This window comes from Choristoneura fumiferana, chromosome 6, assembly GCF_025370935.1.
Source record: "Choristoneura fumiferana chromosome 6, NRCan_CFum_1, whole genome shotgun sequence".
NCBI lineage: Eukaryota > Metazoa > Arthropoda > Insecta > Lepidoptera > Tortricidae > Choristoneura > Choristoneura fumiferana.
In genome coordinates, this window is record NC_133477.1 from 1,754,875 (window position 1) to 1,767,225 (window position 12,351).

The following is a 12,351-nucleotide window of genomic DNA, read 5'->3' on the forward strand; positions in this document are numbered from 1 at the left end:
CCAAGTCGTTGCTATTGGGCAGGGTGCCCATAAGGCTGGCTGCGTTTCCTCGTTGTATGGCAATGCCAATACGTTGACCGAGGAAAGAGCCAGCCCTATGGTCACCAGTGGAACGGGCAAGCTTCTTTAAAAAAAATATAGTTTTTTTTGCTTCGGGACCCCACGGACCAAGCGTTTCAACAGCAAAGGCCGCAAATATGAAATGAATCATGAATCATTGTTTCATGTTGTTTACCTATGAGGGATTGATTTAAGAACGAATAATGTTTTTAACGGATACAAATTATTATTTTTTACTCAGGAAACTATCCCATTGCGAAATTACAATTGGTGCATATGACGGCAGGCGTACCTATAAGGGCAAGAGCCAAAATCGGTGGCTCTTACGACCATAAAACGTTGTCCTTATCGTAATCCATAAGACTCAAATTAATAGTATTCACATACTGTTGTAATAATCTATTCAAAGGCTTAAGAAGTTAGTGAAAAAGATTGCCGCGAAAAGTCTTGCTTTATAAAGGGTCAAAAAGAGTTTCGCGGACCTTATTTTAGCTCATGCGGACCACTGGTTTGCAGGTGGTAGGACCTTGTGCAAGGTCCGCCCGGATTGCTACCACCATCTTGCTCGTTAATCCTGCCGTGAAGCAGCAGTGCTTGCACTGTTGTGTTTCGACGTGGAGAGTAAGACAGCCGGTGAAATTACTGGCACTTGAGGTATCCCATCTTAGGCCTCTAGGTTGGCAACGCATCTGCAATCCCCCTGGTGTTGCAGGTGTCTATGGGCGGTGGTGATCTCTACCATCAGGAGACCCACTTGCTCGTTTGCCATCCAATAGAATAAAAAAATAAAAAAACCAATGGTTTAGATCAGTGATTCCCAAAGTGGTCCAGGTGGACCCCCAGGGGTCCACGGGAGACTTGCTGGGGGTCTACGTAGGCGTGAACAAAAAAATGGGGGTCCATAAGATGTTAATGGGGGTCCACGAAAATTTATCTGCTTTTGATAGTAAAGAGCCAAAATGTAAGCATAGTTTTTATAAGGGCCTACCTACATTGTTTTAAGTACCTAACTAAGCAGATAATATTTTAATAGGGCAAGCGACTGGACAGAACTCAGAAGCGACACAATTTTTATTTTTTGGCGACTTTAAGAATGTGGTAGAAATGTAGCAGCAGGGGGTCCACCGAAACCAGTAAAATTTTGAAAGTGGTCCACGAGAAAAATAAGTTTGGGAACTACTGGTTTAGATGAAGACTCGATCGAGCTCTGGGCAGGTAGGTGGAGTAAGGTCGGCGGCAACTAGTCAAAGCAGTGGCCGTGTGCGGCGTTACCTAGCGCGGTGAGATCGAAGGGGTCTCGGTCGTCGAGCGCGGCGCGCGGCCGCTGCGACAGCGCGTCGAACTGCTCGAGCTCGGACGACGACGGCGACGACAGTAGCGACACCGGCGACTTGCTTGACACCTGCGACAAAACATCCGCTTTTAAGGCTGCGTTTCCACCAAAGACGGGAGAGGATGTGTTTTTCATGAATCAATAGAAACGCTTCATTTTTTCAATTTCATTAATTATCAAACTTCTCCGGCTTCAATCCGCGGTCGGGGCGAATATCTTTATGAATAATACGAATGTTTGTCTCGAGCCTTGGACGTTTAAATGTATTGAAGTATTTATTTATGAATATAAGTACGTTTCTCCGTTGCGAGTACTCAGAGTATGAGTACAAGCATTGCTTAGTTTGGCACTAGATCACTTCCTTATTTATGATTGGGCAGAAACATGCCATACTTATGCAAATCTGGGCCCGATTGCATAACAAAATACAAGCTAACATATTAACGATTGTGTATTGACTCACTAATATTATTAGCTTGTACTAAAGTAAATAATCAATTGCAAGTAATTAGTAATTGCTAAATAAATTATGCAATATAATAATCTGGTTGACATATTAACATATGAAGGCAACAAAATGTACATTCAGCAAAAAAAAGTTTATACAAAAATAGATTCTTTACAAAACCTTGTTTATTTTTTACCACAGAACTTCGATATTGTTAAACCGATATGGAGAATTATATTTTTGTTTGTACAGATGGATCTTCTTCTCAGCGCTGAGGTGGCCTTTTAATTAGCAATGCATATCTTTGGTTCCGACTGACAGCCCGTTCCCACTTGTCGGGTGTGTCGAATCCATTTCATGTCGGATGTCGGTCATTTCTATACAGCGTCGGTCAATAGAAATAAAATCTTCTGCCACTGGAACATCTGAATAAAATCGGGACCCAAAATCCGACAAGTGAGATCCAACTCTAACCTCTTGACGCCCAAGTAAAATTTTTGACTTATGAACGTTAAAGGAATTGAACATAAGTTTTATCGACTATCGATAAATATTTCAGCAATTAATAAAACAGAAAATAGTAGGTACTATTAAAATAGCACTTTTTAAGTTAGTTACAATTAAAATATAAAGAGCTTGAGCTGCCTCAAATTAACTTTACATTTAGAGCAGTATATCGTTGAAGAATCTTCATTGTAAATAGTACCTAAGGGATGTTTTTTTATCCATTTGCCAATCGTTAAAGTCGCTTATCAAAGAGGACAAATGTTACAGAATAATGTTACAAGGCGATAACAAGCGAAGAGTCGATTCGATAACATCGATAACTGGATCAGTCGATAAAACTTATGTTCAATCCCTTTGATATTTGATTTTTGCTATGAGAAATTCCGCTCCTTGCTTATGAACATCAAACTTTGTCATTTATGATAGAGTTTGATGTTCAAATTATAGTAGGTCCTTTATAAAGGACACTGAGCGTCAGGAGGCTAAGTTCTGGTGCAAGAGTGAGGTATAGTTACCGGCGCGACGGGCGCCCAGGGGTCTGCGGGGGCGGCGGGCGCCCAGGGGTCCCGCGCCGGGCTGCCCACGCCCGACCACGCGTCCGACATCGTCTCCTGCACAAACAACACATATACATACACACATAATACATTGTGCCTTCAAATAGGGAATATTACGGAAAGCTCTGCGCAGGGGGCGACCGTAAACAAACCACCATGACAACGTCAGTTCTCTTTATAATTTGATATTTACATTACATTAATAGTAAGGATACAAAAAAATCCACATCCCACAACACTACTGATTTAGTGCTCAAAGACGGCAGAACATTGCAGTATAATTCCCTCATTAACGTAACTTAGTTACACACAAGTTAGAACTTTGATTGTTAGTTAACCCTGTAGATGGTGCAACTTTGACTGAAGATGACTGAAGCAGGCAAGATGAGCTCTGAACTGCTGGGCGTCCCTATGGTTTGTACGCAGATATAAAAAAAACAGGGGTGCTTAAGTCATTATAAATGTGGCCTACTACTTATTTCTACCGATACAACAAAAATTGTAAACAATTAATAACTGTGTAATACAGCAAACAACACGCGTACACCCAAACGACACACTCGAACGAGTTCAGCGTTTGACATTCTAGCAGCTACAACAGTTCTTACCATGGCATCAGAGAATATGCCAAAATCCAAATCCAATGTCTGATGAAAATAATATTAAAAAAACAATTATAATAATCAAATAAACTCCTCTTCCATAACTAGTTTTTGGTGTAAAAATATGTATAACTAGCTGTTGCGCGCGACTCCGTCTGCGTAGATGTTGTTTATAGCTATCCCGCGGGAACTATGCAATTTTCCGGGATAATAACTATCTTATATCCTTCCCCGGGATTCAAACTAGCTGTATACCGAATTTCATCTTAAGGTTCAGTGATTTCTACGTGATGAGGTAACAAACATACAGACTTACAAACTTTCGCATTAATTGTATTTATAATTATAATATTAGTGCGATTAAATTGTTTTGAATATGAAACTACCGTGAGACTCACTCATATTAAATGTTATTATAACGGATAACTCACGTCTTAAACCTAGTTTAGCTCGACATGTTTCGGGCTATTTCGTAGCCCTTACTCTCAGGAGCACGCGACTCGGCGGCTGCCGCAACACGCACACTACGCGCCACCGCTCTGCTCGCGCGACTGCCCGACGAAACTAACACCGGCGCACAACTACCCGCATTTTTATCGTCATTTTTATTATCAATGTCTAATGTAGGGTAGCACACAACACTAACAACATCACTCCGCCGGTTCGCGTGCTCCTGAGAGGAAGGGCTACGAAATAGCCCAAAACATGTCGAGCTAAACTTGGTTTAAGACGTGAGTTATCCGTTATAATAACATTTAATATGATTAAATTGTTTATCTCTCTCGTGGCATTATGCTGAGTGGGGACCTGTTTAGCGTCATGTAAGTATGTCTTATTTTTTACAAGCTCTAATTTAAATTGGTCAAATCTTGCAAGTTAAATTTAAGCCACTTCCAGTAGTCAGATTGACTTGAGATTTGGTAAACTTATGTAAATCTGGTGACGATAAAATAATCTGAGTGACATCCTGGTACTCCGGCCAGGATCGTCTCCACAGGACGGAATCAACGGTTAATGGAATTGACTTGGAATTTGGTGTTCAAATATAGTTTGAGTGACAATACAAGTACAGTCAACAAAAAGTGCAGTCAGCAAAAAAAAAGCTTGTATTAAAAATGTTTTTTTTTACCAAAAACTTATTTTCCATTGTTATGTCAAATGAAGAGGCCTATACCCAGCAGTGGGCGGATGTGACTGATTTCATTGATTGATTGCTTATGGCAATTGTAATGTTTTTAAGACGTTTAATAAATGTCTTCTCTCTCTCTCTCATTGTGTGGGCGGGAAGTACCTGCGTGTTTGCGGGCCAGGGCGCGGGCGCGGAGGCGGGGGCGGGGGCGGGCGGCCCGAGCTGCACGTCCAACAGGTCCAGGAGATGCGACTGCGGCGCCGGCGACGACTGCTTCTCCGCACCCGGCGTTCTGCAAACGTCATCATCATCAGCATCACGGTTAGCCGAGAGACAGCAATGGTCATAACGGGGAGGCACAGTGACCTAATAAGGTACAGATTTTTGAGTTCACTCGAAAATAATCAAAAACCTGCATGATTAATTTGAAATACCGTGTGGAGATTACAGGCCAGGATGGTCGCGGAAATTCTCCAATCAACGCACGTGCAAAAAAAATTACATGTATTTTTTATATTTTAGCGATATTCTAATTTTAATTTATAACTTGTTAAGAATCGCTGGTCTAACTGGAACTGAAGTAAGTCAAAAATTTAATTTGTGCTTTAACTTTTAAACAACTTTCGAATAGTATTTTCGAGCGGTGTAATCTCAAAAATCGGTCCTCAGGTCATCAGTCCACCTTGTGGAGAAGTTACAGGTAGTGCCGCCAGAGTTAAGGTCACAGGAACATATTCATTCGTTCAGTTTCCTTTTGTGCAATCAGTTCTTTATGTAACTGTGCGTTTAATCATTCACTTTAACTCTCGTGTCACTACCTATAACCCTACATCAACATGCTTTAATCGAAAAATAAAAATGTAATTTACACGAACGAATAAATTCAACTCTCAAACTAAGCAAAACTTGTACAGTCGAGTGCATAAATATGTTTCTATTTGGACCACTCAAGTGCTTTTATCTTACGAGAAATCTTAAGGCCAGAAAATTTGCTCATTGTTTCGTACCTGTCTGACATTGAGCCATGGTTTGGTTGACTTGACATATTTTTAAAGCATTGAAGCATTGCCCAAGTACACGGTTTTATATTGGACTCGACTGTACAATAATAGAGTACGCATGTTTGGTTTAAAATGTCTAAAAATACATGAGATGACGCTAACAGTGGTGAGATAGCCATGGAAAGTTCACAAATATATATTAATAAGACAAATTAGTCGCAATTAACAAAACACATAATTAAATCTTGTTGAAAATAATTCACACCAAATCTACAATAGGAAGAGCTAATCGCAGAGTTGATTTCAAGTCAGTTACACAAGAGAAAAAGTTATTATTATTATATAATATACTTCATTTTTTATTATTAAAAATGGTTTTGCTAAGAAAATCCTGGACAGGCAATTTTTTTTTATAATTTTTATTGATTTTTAATTAAATGCAGACGACCCTCTTTTAACGTGTTCACAATAAAACAGCGCTTACGTTTATATACAATTTGTTCTATTATCTAATCAAGTAAAAGTAACTGGCATCGACATAATTGTTAAGTTTAAGTTTATACCTGGCAACCCAGTAGTTCGCCCAGGTAAACAATAGCAGACCCAACGTCTACATATTCTATAGGTTTTAGACTTTAAGTCAATATAAAATTTTCTTATTATCTATTAACCTGATGCAACAAAAATGTATTAAGTAAGTCATTTTTATATAATTAAGAATAGCTTGTCCAGGATTTTTTTACCAAATCCATTTCTAATATACTAAATTTATTATAAAATAGGTTTCATTCTGTTATCAGACCAGTGACGATCTTTTCAAGTTCGGATCTTAGACTAATACAACTCATCCTCACACATCTCTGGTAGAAACCCAGCCTAACTCTGGGTCCTTCTTAAGCTTGGTAGTCGGGTTTAACCATTAGTCCATCAAACTAAGCAGCAATAAATAAAATGAAGTATTTATAGACCAGTGTAACGTTGTCGAAATCTCAACTGCGTACGGGTTGTATTAGAATGACAGGCAGCTGTATAACCGTACAGCGTATGAGGGTACAGAGCTAAGCTACTAGGAATACGGCGATGCTAGTTCTTATTTACCCAATTTGGAACAAAGACCTGTCGACAAATAAAACATGGTCAAATTCATACAATAAAATGAAAAAAAAAAAAGATTTTGATTGATTGAAACATTGATCTACTAATCAGATGTCACTCGTCACTCGGCACATTTTCTACGGCATACAACGTGTTATTTTTGATTTCCGTTAACTTTATGGGAACATTCTACAGGTCAAAAATTAAGTCGATTTCTCCAAGACACTAGTGGTCTAACTTTAACTATTTAAAGATAATCAACAATTATGATAATTAATTATGCTCAGCATAGTGCTATGGTCCGTACCTTAAGTGTTTTAATTAGCCCGTATTAAGCAAAAGATTAAAAAGGTATTTTTGAGCCCTCGTTCGACAACAACAGCAAGGCTACTACGAAACTCGAAGTTCGTATCGTACTGTCCCTCTCGCTCTCATATTAAATAGTACAAGTGTCAGAGGGACCGCACGACACGAACTTCGAGTTTCGAGTTTCGTAGTAGCCCTGCAGCATGCCTCATCGATGCGGCCAATGTGACAAAAAATGTATACATGACTGCATTGAGCAAACATTTAAGTCGTGTATAAATATTTTAGTATTTTTGTCTTTGTAATTAACTGTACCAATGAACTCAGGGCGCGCGGCAACAGTCGCTATTCGTTGTATAGTCGTTATCATAATATTTGTCATCTCTCAACGAGCAGGTCTTATATTACGAAGTGTAAAATTCGAATTACGTATCTTTCCGTCCCACTGACACTAATACGCTATATTATTTAGTACCAGAGAGGGACGGTAAGATACGAACATCGATTTTCGAATTTCATAGTATCCCCCAGACTTTAGATGCGTCAGTATATAGTTCAGTAAAAAAAACGTCTAATATAATGAATGGCAGATCATTTAAATCAGATGTCAGTTTTGGCTACAATAAATGCATCTACATGTACCAAAGTACGAAATACCTTTACAAAGTGCCTATATGACCGTACACTACCAAACCAACAGACCTATAGCCCACTCCTTTAGGTGTTTCATATAAAGGCAACAAACATCCTCATGTTTCTCAAGATTTTTTACTGTGGTTGCCAAATGTTTTTATACATTTTATATATCCAAAATGTATATCGTTAAAATGCTGAATGTCAGAAATCCTTTGGGTTGATTTTCCACCAGAGATTCCTGCGGAATGTGTGTGTCATAAACCAATGGAAACACGTCATTTACCTATACTCGCAAAGCGCATCTCTAGTGGAAACAGCTCAGTGGAGCGAAGTTAGGTATACAATTTATTAAAAGTGTAAACAAACTGATTTCATCAAAAATTCTTGTGTAAACACCCACTGGATCGAATCAAATTTTCATTCGAAAAATCTTTGTCAAAATCTGACGTTATTTTTTGATTGAAACATGTGTATGATCTGTAGTAGCATAGACTGGCGTAGAGATGGTGAAAAATTTGACATTTTAAAAATCGATTAATGCGCGGATGAATAAGAGATTTTTATTTACTTTCCTTAAAATTAAAAAAATAGTTACTGCTTTTATAATTGAATAAACAGTATTCGGAATTAAATCAAGTATTGTAAATAATAAAATAGACAAAAATACGTTGATCTATTCAATTAATAAATAATCGATTTACAGAACAGATTAATTATTTTGCAATATGTTCTAGGTTTTCACATCACTAAAATGTCTATGGTCGGGTTAACGGCGTTTGTTTACGCTTTTCATAAATTGGATCGGAATACAATATAAATGAAACGTTTCTATTGGATCATGACAAACACACTTCTCGCACGTCTCCCGTGGGGACGCAGCCTTTATAGGCGTTTAATAAAGCTAACCCTTATACGTATGTATCAACACCTAAGGGCATGAAGTAAGCAACTCTACAATGTAAGTGGGAACTAACTGGCCGGAGCGCAGCCAGCCCATGCAACCATAGACCCAGCAGCCGGAGGCATCCTCTTCTGAACCTTCCGGGAATGGATATAGGGATTGCAGTCTGGGAGGGAAAAGGGATCAGAGGACCAATTCTTCTAAAAATACGTAAAAAAAATCTTATTAGGGGACTTTGAAGTAAACAAGCTTCGTATATAAGCAATGGAGAAGCAATCGTCATTGCAGTATTGCTGACGTGATCGCTAATCACCCAGCGACCCTTCCAATTTCTCCATCATGTCATAAAACTAGCGAAGTATACCCTCCAAAACATTTGGTGCTTACGTAGCTTACGGCACTTTAAAACAAAAATAAGGTCCGTAAAGTGCATCGCAATATGTTATAAGTAAAGGGCGGATGATGGATGCAATATGGTGACGAAAGCATAAGATGGATAAGACTCATTACTTCGATTAATATTTTTCGTATAAAAAGCCGTGGTGGCCTAGTGGTTTGACCTATCGCTTCTCAAGCAGAGGGTCGTGGGTTCAAACCCCGGCTCGCACCTCTGAGTTTTTCGAAATTCATGTGCGGAATTACATTTGAAATTTACCACGAGCTTGCGGTGAAGGAAAACATCGTGAGGAAACCTGCACAAACCTGCGAAGCAATTCAATGGTGCGTGTGAAGTTCCCAATCCGCACTGGGCCCGCGTGGGAACTTATGGCCCAAGCCCTCTTGTTCTGAGAGGAGGCCTCTGCCCTGCAGTGGACGTATATAGGCTGGAATGATGATGATGATGAAAATGTATAGAAATTTGAGTGATGGTGATAGATAATGTTCCTAACAATCAATGGTGAAGTATCACTTTACGAATACGCACCTATTACATCTGTTCTGTAGATGTAAAGAGGTAATTTTACCTACATAAGTGGATAGTGAACTATAAAAGGAATGCACTGAAAATATGTAGGTAATATAGAAAAAAAATACGATTATTAACTATATCAATAAACTATTTCTTAATTATGTTCTCTTTTTTTAACCAATTGTAGTCATATCCATATTACGTATATCGCTCGACCTGATTTTGACGTAAATTGCATCGGTCATCCGCCCACTGTTTATAAGCAGTGTGCGTCTGTCACAACAACGGACGTATCTACTAACACCAACGTCAGCAATTCAGAGGATAGTAGACAATACATAGTATCTTTTTTTTATTTTTATTCGACTGGATGGCAAACGAGCAAGTGGGTCTCCTGATGGTAAGAGATCACCACCGCCCATAAACATCTGCAACGCCAGGGGTATTGCAGATGCATTGCCAACCTAGAGGCCTAAGATGGAATACCTCAGGTATCTCTGGGAATATAGGAAATGGTATTCGCCCCGGCTGTCTGTATTTTTTTATTTCAAAGCTTTTCAAGGCCAGTGAATCAGCTGTTACTGTACCAGCGAGTTACAGTTACCTCATCTGCAATTTCATCAGGTGAAATAGAGGTCAATGAGGGTTTGACGTTTGCTTGCGATTGGCTCATTGAGTTATTTAACCAATCACGAGCAAACGTCAAACGTCAAACAGACCTCACGATACTAACGCCATCTGGCGATATTTCGCCTCTGTGAGAACCCTCATTGCTGTTTACTTTGATTGTAAAAAAGTGCTCGGTGGAATCATGTCCTTATGTACAGTGCTCAAGAAAAATATAAATATAAATTTAAAAAAATAGTTTTTACCTAAATACTTTGGGTGTAAATTTAAATCATTAAAGAACAGCGTACTCCTACGTTAAAGGCCGGCAACGCACTTGTGACTCTTCTGGCGTTGCAGGTGTCCATGGGCGACGGTAATCGCTTACCATCAGGCGATCCGCCTGCTCGTTTGCCCCCTATACTATAAAAAAAAGAACATTGTCGATCTGTTTCGAAAATAAAAATAATCCGGGATTAGGTGGTATTAACAACTCCATATTACTTTTTCCCGTAATGTATAAGTAAATTGACTGTGCCTATTTCGATCGCTGACTATTATACAGTGTAGAGGGAGTGCCTCGCGGGACATGGCGGCGCCTGGTGGTGTATAGAGCACGCTAGAGTGTACTGACTGCAGGTCGTGCTGCGACTGGCTGATGGCGAGCTGCAGCCGCACGTCGTCGGAGCGGCGGCGGCGCTCCTCGCGGGACATGGCGGCGCCTGGTGGTGTATAGAGCACGCTAGAGTGTACTGACTGCAGGTCGTGCTGCGACTGGCTGATGGCGAGCTGCAGCCGCACGTCGTCGGAGCGGCGGCGGCGCTCCTCGCGCTCGGCCTCCTCGCGGGACATGGCGGCGCCTGGTGGTGTATAGAGCACGCTAGAGTGTACTGACTGCAGGTCGTGCTGCGACTGGCTGATGGCGAGCTGCAGCCGCACGTCGTCGGAGCGGCGGCGGCGCTCCTCTCGCTCGGCCTCCTCGCGGGACATGGCGGCGCCTGCTGGTGTATAGAGCACGCTAGAGTGTACTGACTGCAGGTCGTGCTGCGACTGGCTGATGGCGAGCTGCAGCCGCACGTCGTCGGAGCGGCGGCGGCGCTCCTCTCGCTCGGCCTCCTCGCGGGACATGGCGGCGCCTGCTGGTGTATAGAGCACGCTAGAGTGTACTGACTGCAGGTCGTGCTGCGACTGGCTGATGGCGAGCTGCAGCCGCACGTCGTCGGAGCGGCGGCGGCGCTCCTCTCGCTCGGCCTCCTCGCGGGACATGGCGGCGCCTGCTGGTGTATAGAGCACGCTAGAGTGTACTGACTGCAGGTCGTGCTGCGACTGGCTGATGGCGAGCTGCAGCCGCACGTCGTCGGAGCGGCGGCGGCGCTCCTCTCGCTCGGCCTCCTCGCGGGACATGGCGGCGCCTGCTGGTGTATAGAGCACGCTAGAGTGTACTGACTGCAGGTCGTGCTGCGACTGGCTGATGGCGAGCTGCAGCCGCACGTCGTCGGAGCGGCGGCGGCGCTCCTCTCGCTCGGCCTCCTCGCGGGACATGGCGGCGCCTGCTGGTGTATAGAGCACGCTAGAGTGTACTGACTGCAGGTCGTGCTGCGACTGGCTGATGGCGAGCTGCAGCCGCACGTCGTCGGAGCGGCGGCGGCGCTCCTCTCGCTCGGCCTCCTCGCGGGACATGGCGCGCCTGCTGGTGTATAGAGCACGCTAGAGTGTACTGACTGCAGGTCGTGCTGCGACTGGCTGATGGCGAGCTGCAGCCGCACGTCGTCGGAGCGGCGGCGGCGCTCCTCTCGCTCGGCCTCCTCGCGGGACATGGCGGCGCCTGGTGGTGTATAGAGCACGCTAGAGTGTACTGACTGCAGGTCGTGCTGCGACTGGCTGATGGCGAGCTGCAGCCGCACGTCGTCGGAGCGGCGGCGGCGCTCCTCGCGCTCGGCCTCCTCGCGGGACATGGCGGCGCCTGCTGGTGTATAGAGCACGCTAGAGTGTACTGACTGCAGGTCGTGCTGCGACTGGCTGATGGCGAGCTGCAGCCGCACGTCGTCGGAGCGGCGGCGGCGCTCCTCGCGCTCGGCCTCCTCGCGGGACATGGCGGCGCCTGCTGGTGTATAGAGCACGCTAGAGTGTACTGACTGCAGGTCGTGCTGCGACTGGCTGATGGCGAGCTGCAGCCGCACGTCGTCGGAGCGGCGGCGGCGCTCCTCTCGCTCGGCCTCCTCGCGGACATGGCGGCGCCTGCTGGTGTATAGAGCACGCT

The 12,351-nt window shown here is 43.1% G+C and overlaps 1 protein-coding gene and 1 long non-coding RNA gene across 2 annotated transcripts in view; one reads left to right on the forward strand and one right to left on the reverse strand.

Annotated features, from left to right (window-relative positions):
• The window catches only part of lqf (epsin homolog lqf), a 39,195-nt gene that overhangs the window by 3,036 nt on the left and 23,808 nt on the right, over positions 1 to 12,351 (reverse strand). The window contains exons 9-14 of the mRNA XM_074088566.1: positions 11,814 to 12,329; positions 10,726 to 11,778; positions 6,736 to 6,753; positions 4,799 to 4,928; positions 2,864 to 2,959; positions 1,333 to 1,462 (exon numbers count right to left, since the gene is read on the reverse strand). Coding sequence (XP_073944667.1) covers positions 1,333 to 1,462; positions 2,864 to 2,959; positions 4,799 to 4,928; positions 6,736 to 6,753; positions 10,726 to 11,778; positions 11,814 to 12,329 — 1,943 coding nt within the window. The remainder of the gene's footprint in view (positions 1 to 1,332; positions 1,463 to 2,863; positions 2,960 to 4,798; positions 4,929 to 6,735; positions 6,754 to 10,725; positions 11,779 to 11,813; positions 12,330 to 12,351) is intronic.
• LOC141428809 (uncharacterized) lies at positions 9,441 to 10,492 on the forward strand. The gene is made up of 2 exons (XR_012451467.1): positions 9,441 to 9,826; positions 9,977 to 10,492. It is a non-coding gene; the product is annotated as an uncharacterized lncRNA (long non-coding RNA).